Source organism: Balaenoptera physalus (assembly GCF_965194825.1).
Source record: "Balaenoptera physalus genome assembly, chromosome: 19".
NCBI lineage: Eukaryota > Metazoa > Chordata > Mammalia > Artiodactyla > Balaenopteridae > Balaenoptera > Balaenoptera physalus.
The window spans coordinates 47,078,311-47,096,032 of NC_138900.1; the positions used below are offsets into that span (position 1 = coordinate 47,078,311).

General features: G+C 47.4%; 2 protein-coding genes across 5 annotated transcripts in view; one reads left to right on the forward strand and one right to left on the reverse strand.

Annotated features, from left to right (window-relative positions):
* The window catches only part of CDH11 (cadherin 11), a 142,470-nt gene extending 130,485 nt beyond the window's left edge, over positions 1 to 11,985 (reverse strand). The window contains exon 1 of the mRNA XM_082439486.1: positions 11,810 to 11,985. The gene's annotated coding sequence lies outside the window, so the exon portion shown is untranslated. The remainder of the gene's footprint in view (positions 1 to 11,809) is intronic.
* A 179-nt stretch (positions 11,986 to 12,164) lies between these two features.
* The window catches only part of LOC309649475 (uncharacterized protein), a 393,998-nt gene continuing 388,440 nt past the window's right edge, over positions 12,165 to 17,722 (forward strand). For all 4 annotated transcript variants that reach the window (XR_014257126.1, XM_082439531.1, XM_082439533.1 and 1 more), the window contains exon 1: positions 12,165 to 13,893. Coding sequence is in view for 2 of the 4 variants with exons in the window: in XM_082439533.1 (XP_082295659.1) it covers positions 13,740 to 13,893 (154 nt within the window). In the remaining 2 variants the exon portion in view is untranslated. The remainder of the gene's footprint in view (positions 13,894 to 17,722) is intronic.

Genomic DNA, 17,722 nt, shown 5'->3' on the forward strand with positions numbered 1-17,722 from the left:
TCTCAGAAGCTTTGAAACTCTGAGCTTCCCTGAAAGCTCCACTCTCTGGAAGGATGATGCTGATTCCTTTCAGCAGTGGGTTAGGCTGTCCTGGGATGATAAGGGACCAACTGCAGAGGAAGCTTTCCTCTGTCTTTCCTTGCTGCCCTAATTTGCCCTAATTTAAGCACTGACAACCTCCACCTGATCATCCAATCCTTGGGCCAACAAAGAGGCCAGGATGCTGGGAGGGTGTGGGAGCTGTCCCCTCCAGAAGCTGGGATGTGGTGAGGTCATTTGCCCATTCTTATGGGGGCATCCTTTGTGCTCGTATCAATGCCTAGAGAGCTCCTATGTATTCCATCCTGCCTTCTCCAAGATTTTGGCTCTGAATTCAGAATACTCCTTTCTATCTGGCTGCCCTTCGATTAAGAATACTATTTGGACTCTTGTCCCTGAATCTGGCCTTAGTTTTCTCTGGATAATATTTTTGGGAATTTTGCATTGGTTCCGGAGCCAGCATCCATGGGCCACTTTACCATAAAACCTGCCCTGTTCTTTCCAAGAGACCATTTGCCATTCAGATGCCTAGCAGTTATGCTGTCCGCCATAGCTGCCCATGGAAATCCCACTTCATCTTCTGAGCTCCTGAGCCTATCACTAGGCTTCTGCTCAGGTCCTGACATCCTGCCCAATTCTTGCTCAACGCAAATCGGACCATTCAATGTTTAATAAAGGCTTTCTCTGCTCTATCCTCACACCTTAACATCTAACTGTCTATCAACATTCTATTAAGCATTTGAGAGGAACTCAAAAGCCAGATACCCCACTCAGTATTGCAGGGGATAAGTTTTCTTACAACAGTCTTGCAAGGATATGCAGGGAAATGAAGCCTTTTGGGTTTCTTAGTTCAAAGCAACAGATACAGACTCTGGGTAACACAGTGCTTGCAGGAAGACTAGAGAAGCAGGGTCAGAAAATGGTCAGGAGTGTAGGAGCCTGGGCAGTCAGAACCACAGACCAGATCCTGCCACAGAACCAGGTGGGTGAGGGCACTGTGGCTGTCCCCGCTGAACACGGGTAGCGATAGCTTGCTCCACCACCCTGGTTACCCCTGGAAGTTGGATGATACAGCAGTCACTGCTGCAATGACCAGAGTGAGTTCTTCATGGCCAGTGATTGTGTATGTGTGTGTGTGCACGTGTGCACATGCTCACGTGCACAAGCGTAAGTGTAAGATACTGAATCCAAATTTAAAGCACACTGGGAAGTTGAATCAGCGTTTTAGCTTCCAGGAGAGCTAGGGAAGCAACTCTGTGGCCTTTCAAGGCTGTGGAGTAGAAGGAGGGCTTTCTTTCTATAGAGTCTTATTGTGGGTTAGTCTCCAAACACAGGAAGGGGGTTTGGGTGCTATGCAGTCAAACACACACACAAACAAGCAAACAAAATGGCAATTATGCATTACAAGAAATGAGTAACATGAAGAACATTATATTCCAAGGCGTGGAATCACTCAAAAGGAGTGTCTTCTGTAGTTTAACAAGGTTCTGTCCCTGCTTCTATTCTGGTTTTTTTTATTGTTGTGTTGTGTTTCGTTTCTAATAAGAAAGGTAGGTGTCTGAGTAAACCAACCTATTGCATGGGGCTAGGAGGGATGACAGATATTCTGGACAATAGACTAAAGGTTTAAATTTAAAAAACATTTTGGAAGACTGGATCAATGGACCCAGACTATAGATATGAAGTATAACAGAGATAATAATAACAGCAACCTCATTCCATGCACTCTTTAAACACTTTTATATATTAATATCATTTAATATCAGAACCATCCTATAAGGTAGACATCATTAACCCAGTGTTACAGTTGAGGACATTGAGAAATAGATATAGTGACTTGCACAGCTGGGAAGCGGCAAGCTTTGAAGCAAGGCAGCCTGACTCCCTAGCACTGCTGAAGGTGCCTTATCATGTCTTATGTGCACAGGGACAGGTGGGGAAATGTCACTTAACAGCAGCACGTAAGGAAAAACAAACAAATTAACTGTGGAGCATAAGTCCTCTGGGTGATGTGGCTGGCAATAAAAGCTAATGTAATGTAGCCTCGGGCTGCAATAAAAGAAGTGTGTAGAAGGGAGTTGATAGTCTAGAGTCTAGCTGCCTCTAGATTTCTGTCTTCAGTCCTTCCCTCCGAGGAGGGCTGGAGCAAAAATGAATGGGGTGTTCATTCTAGAGATGTTAAGACCAGGGAGAAGGCATCCTGGAAGACAACTTAGATCCTGAATAACTGCAATGGGGAGGAAGAATTGTATTTATTCTGCATGACATCAAAGGCTTGTACCAAAGAATACAACCTCTGGGGAAACAGAGTTTGGCGCAACCTAAGGAAGCATTTCTAAAAGTGAAAGTTCCTAATGTCTCAGTGGTTTGCATCCAGGGGTAGTGAGCTCCACATGACTAGTGAGCTCCAGTCATCACCAGCACATGGCAGCCAGGAATGGCAGAACGTGTTGGTCTGGGTGGCCTCTAGGGCCCCCTCCTACCATGCAGCAGTGCAGTGCTGGTTTTCCTTCCCCAAAGCACCCTGATCACTGAACTGCACGTGGCTTGTCCTCACCGCGGTCCTCTTTGTTTATACTTCCTTTGCAGCGCGGACCGTGTGAGGCCTTGAGATTTTACAGACAGACCTAGTATGTTCTGCACCATTGATATTGTCAGCTTTCTGAGGGAAGGCCCTGTGATTTGACATTTCATTGTGCCCAGCCCAGGCCTTTCAATAAAGGATGGGACAAAGAAATGAGTTTGAGATGGAGTTCAAACCAAACCCTGCCAGAGGGCCCTGTGAAAGCTTAGGGGTGGCAAGGTGAGGATGCCATTCCTACTCTGTTATCTCTGGAAACTTGGAATGGAAGTATTAGTGGTAGATGTCTTTCAGATAGGACAGAGCTGAAGGGTGAAGTCAAATGGTACATATTGCAAAATATTATCAAATGGCACTGCATTGGCTGACCATGACTTCCAAGTAGTAGGTTCATGCAAAGCCCCATATATAGATGTTACGATTTAACTGCCAGATGATGTTACAGGGGGAATATATATATATATATATATATATATATATATACTTGAACCAATGATATGTTTAAATAAGAATCAGACCACAGGTATATAGACTCTAAAAAAATAATAAAAAGGCTTTTGCTTTCAGATCGTGGTAAAAGGTTGGGTTAAGAGCCAAAACCCCCGCTCCCCAGTTCTTGCTCCCTCTGCTCCTAAATTACCAAGTGACTCAGGCAAGTCATGGTTCTTCTCTGGGTCCCTGGACCCTCATCTCTAAAAGAAGGTTGACTGGAATAGCTGATAGTTCAGTTAATGACTTCAAACATCTGACTCCTGAGAGTTCTACTTGGTAAAGTGGGATGTCCAGTCCTTGCTACAGAAAGTAGGAGGTCCAATCACCGTATGGTGGTTAGACTGCAATCGAGATTCTGATTTAAGATGCCACATGTTAATGGGGACAATGACAAAATGGAGTGGAAGTAGATGGGAGAGATGAGGATGGTGCAAGGTCTGTAAATTGTATCTCGCCAGATTAGCTGAAGCGCTGAGCGGCAGAGCACACTGACATAGGGGTTAAGTTTGGTGTCAGATACCCGAGTTTGAATCCCAGCTTTGCCAATTACCAGCTGTGGAACACTGGGAATGTCTGGGTTTTTTCCTCTGTAAGGTGCTAGCAATAACTTTACCAGCTCATAGGGTCACTGTGGCTAAGTCTCATATTATAGAATGTTCTTAGCACAGTGCCTGAAACTAGCTAAGTGCTCAATAAATACTTTTTATTGGATTTTAACTGTTACTGGATGCCATTTTCAAATATTTGTAGGGCTGTCAGGAGAAGGAAAAAGTGATGGGGAGCAGGGGCAAAGTAACTGTTGGGAGAAAGTTACAGCAGGGGGGTATTTTAGCTCCTCATATGAGGGGGATTTTAATGAACAGAGTTGATGAATCACCTCTCATGTCATGGGGTTCCAGAGAGGTCGCTAGCATGCTGTCATCAGGACATTTAAGCAGCTGCAGGATTAGTGGCAAGCAGAAAACCTGCTGAGAGGGAGAGTTAGACCATAAGATCTCAGAGCCTCCTTTTATGGTCAAGATTTGGGATCCTGTAGGGGCACAGGGTCAAGCCGTCAGCTCAGCTCTCTGTCTAGCTGCTCTTCTCCAGGAAGCTGAGGAGGCCCAGGATTGCAACACACGTCACTCATAGCAGAAAACTGCTGGGCATGTGGAGTCAGACAGGCTTGGACACCCGGCTTTCCTTCCTTCAGCCTGGTGAGCTTGGACAAGTGTCTGGAATCCTCCTGGGGGTCATTTTACCCACTTGTAAAATGGAGCTGACAGTACCCTCCTCATAGGGTGACTGCATAGAATTAAGGAGGTAGTGGGTGCAGCACCTTTCACAGAGTAGCATCTCATAAAGTTGGCTCTCTCCCCTGCCCTTTTCCCAGCAAACACAGGCAGAGCCTTCCTTTCATTGCACCCTGCGCTCAGGAGGGAATGCACAGGGCCTGGTGTAGGAACAGATGACACAAGGAGGCCACAGATGGGACACAGCAGGACAATCTGGAAGAACCAGGAGCCTTGGAAAGCCCAGCCTGACTGTGATACTGGGTGTGAAAACAGAGCACCATCAACAGCTGCGTGGGGGTGAGGGTTCCTGCTATTTTTAACGTGATGCCAAATCCCTGGGCTTTTGCTTGGGCCCGAGGAAGAGCGCAGAGAGGGCAAGAGCTTCTTCAAGCTGCAGTCTTCCCACGGGTCAGACTGTCACTGCTCACCCTCCCGAAAATCCCAAACTACATTTACCTGAAAAACAAACAGGCATATTCTGGAAATGGCGACATTTTTTCAAGAGAGTAATTATCATTTAAGCTAGTCTGGAATAGTAATGCGTCCCTTTTAAAGGGAAGCAACCCTTGTGAGGAATATCTCAACATCACATGCTTAGCAAGCTTTCCCAGTAAGATATTACTTCAGGGCAACTCTTCCACAGCAACCCATATGTAAAAACAAGCAGGGAGAAAATGCAAAGGTAGGAAGGAGGCAGGCAATTTTCAAAAGCGGTACTTATCTCTAAAATCTCGACTGCCTCTTGAATATTTTAAATGGAAGAGGGATGGGTCACTTAAACTTATGAAATGTTTTTTTTTTTTTAAAAGGCAGGTACTAATAAACAATTCGTCACTAATTTGGAGAGGCCTCAAGCCAAAGGGAAAGTTTAGTGAAGGATTTTGGCCTAAAAATTGTGAGGAAGAACTTCTACCTGCCACCATTAGTCTATAAAAGTGAAGCTCAGGTCTCTTTCTGAGAGGACAACAAGGCCCGAGCAGTCACTGCGTGCTTGTTGTGAACCAGGCATTGCACCCAATCCTTATGTTATCTTACAACAATCCTAGGACATGGGTATTGTGAGGAGCTCCATTTTCACAGATGAGGTAGCTGAGTCTTAGAGAAGTAAGGTAGCTCATTTTTGGTTACTACTTTGTAAGCAGTGGAGCTGGAATCGAGAAGAATCAAACTGCTGGGCAGGGCTGGAACTAGGGTGAGTCAGGTGGAGCTCTGTCCTTGGGCACAAAATATAAGGGAATGCCAAAAAACTCAGTAATCAAGATAAATAATATTTTAAGGAAATATTTAAAAAATCAAGATCACTAGAAAAAATCCACAATGAGCAAAATATCAACATTTTAAATAAAGACAGGATTGGGACTTCCCTGGAGGTCCAGTGGTTAAGAGTCCACGCTTCCACTGCAGGGGGTGCGGGTTCGATCCCTGGTCGGGGAACTGAGATCCTGCGTGCCATGTGGTGTGGCCAATAAATAAATAAATACAGACAGGATCTAACTCTGCACTTGTATGTCTTAGCCTCACTCGCCTCACCCTGATCTTGGCCCTGCCGCTCGGCAATACTGCCTCTAAATCTGAATAGGTGGTCCAGGCCTGAGGGATGATGGTAATAGGCCTGAGTGTTCAGGATGTGATCATCAGTAACACATACCCAGAGATCATGGTGGGGGTGAATGTACCATAATTAGAGGATATGTCTATCCCTGCCTTCATCCATGCTTGTTCTTACTGAGAATAAATCAGCATCCATGGCAGGGATGCTGCTCTAAATTCTCACTGTTTGATCTCACTGGTGGAGCCTAGCAATGGCTGGAAAGAGACCTCTGTGTGTCTTAAACTAAATTCAGGTATGGGCCTCCACTGCTATGGTTGCTATGTTAGGTGATCATCATGGTGGCCATTTTCTTCAAGAAAAGTGAACGTGGAGAAGTAATCTGAATTTGTGAAATCATGCCAGTGCAGAGGACCGTGTCAGGAGGATTTCCAGCAAATAAGGAGGTTCATGGAGTAAATGAAGGTTTGTCTTCAACTGGAATAACCAGAAAAATTCGAGAAAAAGGCAATGCTTATTCACAGTATCCTTTGATGAGTACTCAGTGCCAGACGGCAACAGAATAAGGCTCTGGCCACTGTTTACTGTGGCCTGTAAGGCTGTGTATGCCAGCTTTCTGGATTCAGCACCTCACATGGTCTAAATGAGTAGAAAGAGAGAGAAAAGGGAAGAGAGACACCAGTCCTTGGCCTGCCATGAGAAACAGCATCATTAGTCTCTCCCACACTCTTTTTTTTTTTCCCCTCCTCTTTCTTCCTTTCCTCTCTTCTTCTCTCTCAGACTCCCATCTCATTTAACATCCTGTGTACTAGGTGCTCTGCCTGAGCAGAAACCCTGACCACAGAGACTCTGAGAACAATGCTTTATCTCTATAAGCATCTTGGAACTCTGTGACTGTCTGACGGCTAATTAAACCAAATAACAGTGAAATTTTCCCTCCAGTTCTAATGAGCGTGCATTATTCACAAACACTTACAATTTAAAAGTGCCTTCGTTTTAAAAGTTAAATAAACTGTCCGGCGGTAAGTGAGCTTCGGTTTACAAAACACTTTGTCTTACTTTCCGCTGAGTTACTTAATACTCCCTCCCATAATCCATTTGCATTGATCCCTCCTTCATCAACTGCCCATGCATTCCAACGCACTCAGAGCTGCAAAGAACACCACTGCTGATTCACCAGGGAGGCAACTGTACTCAGTTAAAAAAAAAAAAAAAAAGATGCAAATAAGAATCTACTTAAGACAGTACTTATTTTTTTAAATACAGCTTTCCTCTTAATTATAGTATAGCATTAGTTTTTTGTTTCATTCTTCTGAATTTCATAATGACACTATCAAACAGTAACAAATATAAATTTGTGCAGCCTGGAATACGCAATTTAATCACAAGCAGTAATTTCCATATCACTGAGGAGGAAAAAAAAGTCAAATGATTAAACTCCAGGGCATGAGGACCAATCTTGAATTAAATTTTACACTCTGCTAAAGTTAGGTTTTGTATAGCAATATCAAGAATGGTTTAAAGGTAGTAGTAAAACATTTACTGTTTTATTAAAACTCCATGCCCCAAAGTGTTTACCAAAGATCAAACTGCTATTCTTTTTTGCAAATTAAAAATGTCTTGCAGACATCTTCAAAAACCTCTTGAAAGAATAGGCAATGATATCACAGCAATCTCACTAATATTTCTCTTCTTTATTCATTCCCTTCCTCTCGGAGTCTGAAATGATGCTTTTTTGCAGGGAAGAAAAAAAAAAAAAGAGCCAGAAAATCCTCCCAGATCACTGACTCAGTGAGAACTGACCTTGTTTCTCATACAGCCCAGCCCCCATCCATCTCCTGCTCAGACATCTCAAGATTCAGGTTTTGCAACTTTCTAGTAAACTCCAAGGTGGGAAGAGAGTGAAGGTAACGGGATCCACCGACTAGAAAGATGTTAATCCTGACAAACTGCTCAAGCAGTAGCCTGAACCACAGCTAGATTGAATTCCGTCTCTCCTGAGAGGTCCAGACAAGGCTGCTGGTAACAAAACCGCTTTTCATGGTGCCCTCAAAAGCAGATGGGCCCCACGCACGAAGTTGGAGAAGGGTGCCATTGCCCTCTAGTGGCCAGAAGTGCAATCTTCCGCGAAGGAGCCCATTTCCAGAGATGCACAAGGCTCTCAATGTCAGCGTAAAATTATAGCAGAAAGATGTTTAATTATCCTCCTCGAGTGTTTTCTTTAGTCCTTCTTTGCCCATAGAGGAGGCTGTGGATGGCTATCATAGTAATCCTGATGGAAAAGCTCACTCCTACTCCTACTGGTGCATCAGAATTTGTCCAACTTTCTCCAGCTTTGTTTTATTTATTTTTTTTACCAGACCTGTTGATGTTTTTCCCCTAGTCCCTTAAATAACACACACGCACATATCTATAAATAGAGAGACAGAGAGAGACCAAAGATATTTACATATTTCAGGGGCAATAACTTTGGACTGGAAAGGCTGACAACTACGATGTTTTGGTAAATCTAGAACAGGGGTTCTTGACAAATCAGGTAACTTTTTATGGAACAAGGACCAATTGCATAAGTGGGAAAAACATCCCAAACACATTTCAATCCCTTAAACCATTGGCTGGTGAATTTACAGAATGCTGAGATTTTCTAGGAAAAAAAAAAAAACTTAGGAATTTATAGTTATTCTGCAAATTTGACAGTTCAAGAAAAAAAGATTTGCTACCTACTTTCAAACTCTATAGACCACTGTCTTATCATTACTATTTAATGATAAGGTATTCCTATGATCAAAGTGAAAAAAATCAATATTGAAAATAAACTTAAACGAAATGATCATGTTTCTGGAACATCTGCCTACATAAATGTGTAGAAAATGAAGGCAGACTGAAATCAGATTTGCAGATCTTTAGATGGTTCTGAAAATAGCTTTGAATATCACAGATCAAAGTTTACATGAACTGTCAACTTCGTAAGTCACAGACATTCACAGGCAAGGTTCTGGGACACACTATGCCCATGGGACTGTAGCTCTGGCATTGTAAATCAAGCCTTGAGGTCAAAGTCATGGCGTTTCCCATATGAGGGTCCCCAAACCAGAAATCTTTACAAAGCAGCCATGTAATTCTATTCAAAGTGGAAGAAAAACCATGAATTATGAAGACAAGTGCATTAAAGGAGCATGAAATTGATCTGTATTCCCCCAAATCACAGCATGGCTCGCCAACCCTGCCCCTCCTCTTCACACGAATAAACAAACAAACATACACATCCACAGCCACCACTGCAAAGAGGAAACATGAGTTCTGGGTCGTAAAAAACCATATGTAACTTTTTAAAAAATTCTCAAATTAACAAAATATTGCATCTTAATTGAAAACAGAATTTAGGTTTCTAGTAATTTTACTGTCTGGTGTTTCGATAAGAATGCTGAACATAATGAAAGTTCTGAAGTGCTATCAAGATGGTCCAGTGCTTCAATTAGAGCTATTTCAAAAGCCTACTTTTCTAGTAGGCAATAAGCTCAGTTTGAGTAAATCTACATGTCTGGGCCTCAACAGATTATCCTATCTCAGTCCGTTCAATGCGGCTCTTCATTTCATTTTCCCTCCCCCAGGGGTGGGGAGGGTTATTTCTTTCTTTCTTTTCTGACAATGTAATAAAATGACCCGCTTATACAGACTCTGAAATAACAAGGAAAATAATGATAGTAATAATAATTATTAATAATAAAGTGCAGCTGCAAGATTAATGTATTAATTTGCAGTGTTTCAAAAGCAAGATGTAAAGATAATTCTCACTCAAGGAAAGTTTCCTGGCCTCTCAGATGCCTTTTCCTGGTCTGTACTTGAAAACTACTCACATTCCTTTGTACTAGGCAGGATTTCAGTCTCGCACAGAGGTTTGAATTCTAGGGCCCACTGGCCAACTCTAAAACTTTGAATTAGAGCTCGTGACTAAGGAACTTTAGTGACCAGGAGCTTCAGGGTCCCTCTGGCATTGGCCCCAACCCTCTGTCTCTTTGTTTTGCAACTTTTATTCCTTTGTTCTACTGGAAGAAGACCAGGCTTCCTGCAGCAGGGGTTGGGCAGTGATTACTTCTGGGTTCTGATGGCTGCATCTCTGTATTTGTAGGGAAAATAATTCCAGGATTAATGAAATGAAGGTCAGCCTCTTCTCTTCTCTCTCATGGTATTAGGCTCTAGCTCTCAGAGCCCAGCGTGGCAAATGTGCTCATGCGATGCTGGCGGATCCTCGCTCCTGAGAACACTTCTACACCTCGGTCCCTGGGAAATCCAGACACCCCGCAAAACCATCGATGTTTGCAGCAAGCCCAAGTGATAAATCGATCCATCCTCTCACCAGATTAATTATCGTGGCTTCCCTGTGATTAAATCGAAAACTTACTCTGCCTCGTAGGAAAACTGATAGGAATGATAGGAAGAGGAAAACCAGGAAAGATTGCAGAGCCATCCGAAAAAGATTTCTTTAGAGGGAAACGGGAGGGAAGACTTTATAGGCAGATGTATACCTTCATGCAGCAGGATTTTAGAAACAACCTTCCACCCCACCCCTTAGGGACGACCCGTCGTCATGCAGGGATGGCATTATTAAATAATTAAAAGATGCAATTTCTTAATAGCAGTGCTTTGGCCCGTGAAATTCCTGCTGCATTATCAGCAAAAGCAACAGGGCTTTCTTTTGCTAGCATTTCGAAAACCTTTCACCCGGGAAAAGGAGGCGTGTGGACACAACCGCCCACCCCCACCCCACCCCCGCCCAGAAAGCAAGGAGCAAGGCCTTGGCAAGAAAGGGACGAAGAAGCGCGACCCGGGGGCCTCCCTGACCCCACTTTCTCTGGGGACTCTCTTCTTCACAGCACCAGGCAGGCCTCCTACAGCTGTACCCGGGTGTAGGGGGACAGGGGTGCTCTCCTCGCCGGCCCCCACGTTCTGCGGGGTTCTCCAAGCTCCTCACCCCCGGCTCCCGTTCCGGGGCAAAGATGAGGGAGGGAGGCCGTGCGTGCGGAGCTGGGGAGGCTCGGCGCGTTCCGGGAGGAGGCGCAGGCTGCGGGGAAGGCTTGCTTCGCAAAGTTAACGTTGACCCCGGCAAGCTCCACCAAGACCCAGCCAGAGCCGAGCCCGAGTCTGAGCCGCTCACGGGTCACCCCTTGAGCTGGCGGGTGCTGACAAACGGCCCCCCGAGCACCCGAAGAGACTCCGGCTTGAGGGCTGGCGCGCGCACCGCAGTCGGCAGCCCCAGCCGCAGTCAGCGGACCCAAACCCACGCTGTAAAAGTGCGGGGGAAATCGCCGACCCGAGCTGGGTTCCTTCCGTTTTCCGGGGCTTCCCCGGCGGTCTCGATGGAGGAATTGAGTCCCCGGGAGCGCTCGGAGGGGATGGGGAGGAAGGGGTAGGGACCCTGCAGAGCGCGGTCATGTCTTCGCTTTCGGAAAGAGTCGCAGCGCGGGCGGGCGGACACCGCGCCGGGGGCGACTTTCCCGGAGAACTGACCGGGGGGCAGTCGGCGTGTCCGGAGCGCAGCTCTGCAGCCTCTAGCTCCAGCCGGGTGCAAAGCCCCTGTCTCGCGGCTTCGGCGCAGACCCCATAAAAGGCCGGAGCTGGGGGAGAGACTGGAGCGCACATCTGGCGCCTCTGCCCCCTAAGCTGCCCGCGCCCACAGCTGGCTCGCTTCTTCCTTTTCGATTTTTAAACAAATCTTCTCTTACCTCCGCCCTCCCCCCGGTTCTGCTTTGCATTAGTGAAACCTTCCCGAGTCAGTCCTCCCCCGTCCCCAAACATTCTCATCCAGAGACAACCCCCACCCCACCCGAAGAAGCCCCATCCAGGCGAGAGGAAGGCACTGGCGGTGCGCCTCACCTGGGGCCCTGGAGGGTGGGCGCGAGGTGCGGGCCGTCGGTCGCTGGCGCAGGGCGAGCGCAGCAGTGTCAGCCCCGGCCCTAGTCCGGGTCCCATTCACAAGTCGGCGGCGGCTGCGAGCGGCCCCCGCGGCATCTGCTCGCGACGCTCCCCTCGTCTGGCGGCGGCCGCGGAATGAGCCGCCGAGCGCGCTGGTGGCAGGAATGAGAAACCGGGGGGAGGTGGCGGGCGGGGTGGGGGCGCGGAGGAGGAGGGAGGCCGCCGCTGGGAGGGAAGGAAAGGGCGGGGGGCGGAGAGGAGCGGAGGCCGCTAGTCGCGGCGAGCTGGGCCTCGCAGAGGCTGCGGGGGCCGGCCCGTCCGCGTCCCTCCCCCCAGGGGCCCCCGGGATGTCAGCCCCCGGGGTTCGTGGCCGCCCCCTTCCCGCCTTGGGTCGCCGCACTCCGGCTCCCCTGGGGCTCAGACGGAGTCCAGAGCGACTGCAAGTTGGGCTCCAGGGACGCACAGCCAATCAGGGAGGGCGGCACAGGGAGACTGGGGAGGGCTACGGGCCCCTCTTTCCTCCTTCGCCCAAATCCGCTCCAGCTGGTCATGCTGGGCCCTTGGCCCAGGAGGCCTGGGTGGTGGGTAGGGGGAAAGCGTCGGCCAAGTGGGGGAGGCAATCCGGCATCGTGCTTCCTCACCCCATCGCCCCACGTTCCAAAGATCCCTCCACGTCGGTGGCTTCTGCCCTACTCCCTCTCCCCATGCCTAGCAAACTCTGCTTGGGGCGCGGGTGGTGAAACCTGGGGGAGGGAGACTTTGGACTTGGGAAGAACCACGTCTCTGTTCTCTCCCAGTTCTCCCTCCCCCCGCCCCCCCAATCCCCAAAGCCTAGTGTGGGGAAGGCGGGTGCCGGGATCGCTTAGCCAGGGTCGGCCCGGCCCCCGTGCCAGGCAGGTACAGTGGCCCCCGCACGCACGCAGCGTCACTTGTTGCCTCAGGCCCCCTCGCCGCACGCCCGCCCCGGCTCGGTGGAGAGTGCGGTTCTGCGGGAGACCGGGCCTGAGGGCGCAGTGCCTGCATCCTCCCTGGGTGGCCCCCGTAGCCCTCCAGGAGGACTCGTTGGAGGAGGGGGCCCCGGGGCTGCTTCCTGCCCTCCCGGAATCGCCGGGAGAAAAGGCTGGCGGGGCCTGGGCTTCGGAATCACGCCAGGGACTGGGCGGGGCGCTCGTGCTTCGGGAGCGGTGCTGGGACCCGCACACGCCGCCGTCCGTAGGGTGGAGGGGGACGACTGTGAGCTGGTGGGGACCCCTGGCCGGAACAAGTTCCTTTGGTGGGAGGCGGCGGAAAAAGCAGAGACGGAGGGAAGCTGAAGCAGCAAACGGATAATGGGGAAAAGGAATCCCAGGAGGGACGCGGATGAGGACGGAAAAGGAGTGATGGGCCCGCGAAGAAGGGGAAGGAGGAAGCGGAGGGAAAGCCGGGCGAGAGGGGCGGAGAGGAGTCGAGGAATTAACACTAATGAGGTCGAAGAATGAAGAGAAAGCCTCGGAGGGTGCGCGAAGGGGGAAGGGAGTGTAGTCGTGGGAGGGGAGTGGGGGCGGCCAAAGCCGGCTCTCGGGCTCCCAGCCCTGGGCGCCGGAGTCCCAGCGGTCCGCAGAACCCTCACGTTTGCACGCGGCACGGGACTGCGCGGGGCTGCGCGCGGGGGCGACGGGCGGGGCGGGGCCATCCGGCTACCACGCCCACGCCCCCCCGTGCGCCCGCGGGCTTCTTGGCGGCTCCGGGATCCCTGAGGCGTCGGCCGCCGCCCCAGCCGGCATCCTGAGCCAAGCTGCCGCGTCCTTCGCCCTCCGTGTGGCCGTGGCCTTTAAACTGCCGTTTCCTCGGCTGGGGGCGGGGGCGCTGAGTTTCCCGCTGGGAGGTAAAGTGGCCCCCCTTTACTTCCCAAATGCCGCAAGGAGACAGGCCTCTGGGTGCTAGGTACCCCCCCACCCTCGCCCTACACGTGCCGGTGCGAGGCCCTCGAGAGGCCGAGGAGGCGGAGCGCTTTCCCCGAGAGCGCAGTGAGTGGGACGCGGTGCCTGTCTCTTCTCCCTCCACAGGTTGGTCCCTTCCACACTCTGCCTGCTTCCTTTATCATCCTCTCTGGTCCTGTCTTTTCATCTGCCTCTTCTGTCTGCTCTAAGCCCTGAAACTTTGTGTGGGCTTAGTATGTCCTACGCCACCGCCCAGGTCCCCGCACTCTAAAGGGGCAGAACATGGTGATGGGGTGCTCTGACCTCAACGGTTCCACTTATAAATGAAGTTACAGAGGAGAGGAGGGAAGAGGGCCCCACTCTCCCTCAGAGATACTCGGAGTTTGCTCTTGTTTGTCTACTAATGCTTGTCTGAATTTTCTCATGCTTTCCACGTAAGTGAAAGTGGAAACAGGAAGGGAACGTGAAGGGCTCATCAGTCTAATTGCAGGTATACAATGATGTTGGGGATTGGTGATGGTTAGGACAGTGCTTGATCCGTGAGAAAAGTTTCATTAATTCCATTTTGGAGACAGGACCAAGGATGAGCCTTGTCACATTTGACCTGACGTTATCCGGAATGTGTTCTTTGCTTTTTGGTTCAGAATTCGTTAAGTGACAGCAGTTGCTTGTTGGTGGTGGTCGGTTTTTTTAGACCATCCCTTCCATGAATGATAGCATCAGCGGATTTTCAAAAGTATGTTAAAAATTGCTTGGCAGATTTCTACTGACATTGCACACCTGAATCAGATGGAAGCCAGTGTATAGCAGCACTCAATATTCCTTTGCACAACCCAGCAATTTTATGCCTGGGAGTCTACTTAAGACAGCTGGAAACTTATGTCCGCACAGGCACATGTGCCTGAATGTGCATAACAGCGTTAGTCATTATAGCCAAAAACTGGAAACAGTTAACATGTCCATCAACGGGTGAGTGGATAAACAAAATGTGGTATATCCATATAATGGAATAGTATTCAGCATTAAAAAGAAAAGAAATACTGATGCATGTTACAGTATGAATGACCCTTAAAACATGCTAAAAGCCAGGTGCAGAAACCAGATATTTTCTGATTCCATTTATATAAAATGTTCAAAAAGGCAAATTTATAGAGACAAAGCAGATCAGTGGTTGTCTCGGTATGAATAGGAATTAACGGCAAATGGGCATGAAGGAACTGTGTTGGGACATGAAAATGTTCTAAAATTGGATAGTGATGATGGTTGCACAAATCTATAAATTTATTAAAATTCATTGAATTATAACCAAAAAGGAAGGCAAAAATTTACACCTTTATTCCCGGAGTATCTATGACCTACAGCTGAGCCCCAGGGGGAAAACATTGCAAGGCAGTTTTATAGAGAGAGAAATGTTTAAATTAAAAAAAAAAGAGTTCTAGTTCTTATGGAAAGATAACCATACTTCTATTCAGCAAGTTCTATTTTGGCGACGGCTTTGGAGAGTCTTATAAGTGTTAAAGCAAGTTAATTCCCCCCTTTCACTCTTCTAAGTGATTAATTCCTGGGAACTAGAGTTAGGCATTCCAGTTCGTGACATTTTAAACACACCTACACATAGACACAGTACAAAGTGCACATTTCTGAGGGGATTTTTTTATGACTATGTTAGGATCTGTCTTAGAAATCCATATCAAGCACTTGGGTGGAGTATTGTGTGATTACAGTTTGGATTAAAAAAGGAAAAGAGAAAAAAAAAAAAAAACCACTGACAGTTTAAAAGATTCAGTTCATTCAGCAGCCAAAAGTTTGGGTGTTTATCTTAACTTGCCTCACCTTTCCTTCACCTTGTTCTTCATGGGAGGAAGCCAGGGTTCAGGGTTGCTCGGGAGGCAGGATTGAACGGTCCCCTCTGCTTCCTGACTCTTCCGGTCCAGACAGAGATGAGGCTCAAATGGGCCTTTTCTTGTCTTTGTGCTTGTCAGCAAGAGGCTGGTAATTTCCTGTTGGTTCCTTCATCAAAGTTACCAGGCTCTCATCCCTTTGATGCGTCTGTCCTCAGACTCTGAAGATAGCCAGGCCCTGCTGAGTCAGTTCCTTGTTTTCACTTAGAAGCCCCAGGCTACCCCGGGCCTTCTCAAAGTTTCCTGCTCTAGAGGCATCCTTTGGTAAATGGTATAAAAAGTGAGGCAAGATCCAAATAGGGAGATGGTTTTATCACATTGCAGTAGGCCCAAATCATGCCTTCCCCAGGCAGAGGGAGAACACTGAGAAAGACTGAACAGGTATGCCTTTTCTGAACCAGGCATTTCAGATAGAGATTCCCACAGCTGAGGTCACAGAGATAAGTGGGGAGGCCACAGGCCTTTGATCTGAGTCTGATTCCTGGTTCTGCTGCTTACTAGCAAAGACTTTAATCTCTGTGAGATTCAGTTTCCAGTTCTGTAAAATGGGGCTTGCTATCTGTGCAGGGATTGTTGCAGGGATTAAATGTGCCCACATACCTAGAGCAGTAAGCACTGTGCATAAAGCAGAGGCTCAATAAATGAAAGTTATTAATTACTATTATTAATTATGAGGTCTGATTATTGTCACACCTTAAATCACCTGAGCAAGAAAGGAGTCATGTTACAGTATGAATTATAATAATGATGGAGATTAATCTTATCATAAATGATATTTGTAATAAAACTTCTGGTCAAGAATATTTTAGCAGTTCAAAATTTACTGACACTGTAAGGCCTGTCATGGGTGATATAGAATTAGATGTGCCAACCTTGGGGGCAGGGGCCCTGGGTTCATGTCCTAGATCTGCAAATTCACTGAATCTCCTTGGGTAAGTAATTTTCTTTCTGTGAGCCTCAGTTCCCATGGCTGTAAATGAGAGCTTACTCAACATAAGTTCTGAGGAGGATACTTCCAGAGCTGATATTCTGGAGTTTTTAAGTCAAGACTCTGTTAAATTGAAAACCTCTCTTAGATGCATTTCCTCTTTCCACCACTAGGAGCAGTCAGGCAATCATCTCAGGCAAAGCCCTGACTCCAAGAATCCCCTATCTCTCAAACATAATCCACTTTAACTCTATCTGTAGCGTTTCTTTGTCTTTCCCTCTCACCTAGACTATAAGTTCCCCGAGGGCAGGGATGATACCTTTTTTGGTTTTTGTCTGTATCTCCAGCACCTGGTGCATTAGAAGTCCAATCAATATATTTGATTAATTGATAATGTTAATTAAGAAATATTTTTATTAAATTAAGGCCAGTATATCAGTCATATATCACCACAGTAATACTAGGGTATGAATAACCACAGCACTCAGTGACTTAAAATAACAGTTATTTACTCTCATACATCTGTGGGTTGGCTGGGGCTGGGCTGGGGTAACTCCACTCAGCTTTCTGTATTTCTCATCCTCCTCCTTAGGGCTAGCTTGGGCATATTCTCATGGTGATGGTCACTGCACAAGATGCCAAGCAGAAATATGTGCGGTGTCTTGAGGTTGAGGTTGTCTCCAGTAGGCTGAGAACTGGAAACTATCTTTTCTATCTCATTTTGTTGGCCAAAGCACACCATATGGCCAGATTGAAAGTTAATGGGTGGAGAAATATAATCTGCTTTTCTAGTGGAAGAAGCTTCAGAAGTTGCATGGCAAAGAGTCTGAATACAGAGAAATGTAAAGAGTTGGGGCCATTAATGCACTCTCCCACAAGCAGAAACAGATTTCCATCATGCCACCATTCTGGGTCATCTTGGGTTGTCAGGTCCCATAGGTTATATCCTATAATCATGAATACAATATTCTAGAACATTAGAGGAGACAGAAGATCAGAAGGCGATTTCAGTGTCTTACCAATTGTAACCATGTCCTTCCTTTACTTTGAAGTTCCAGTTGTAAAGGAAGAAAGCAAGCAGAAATATTAATGTAATAATATTAATCACCAACTTATATATAAGACT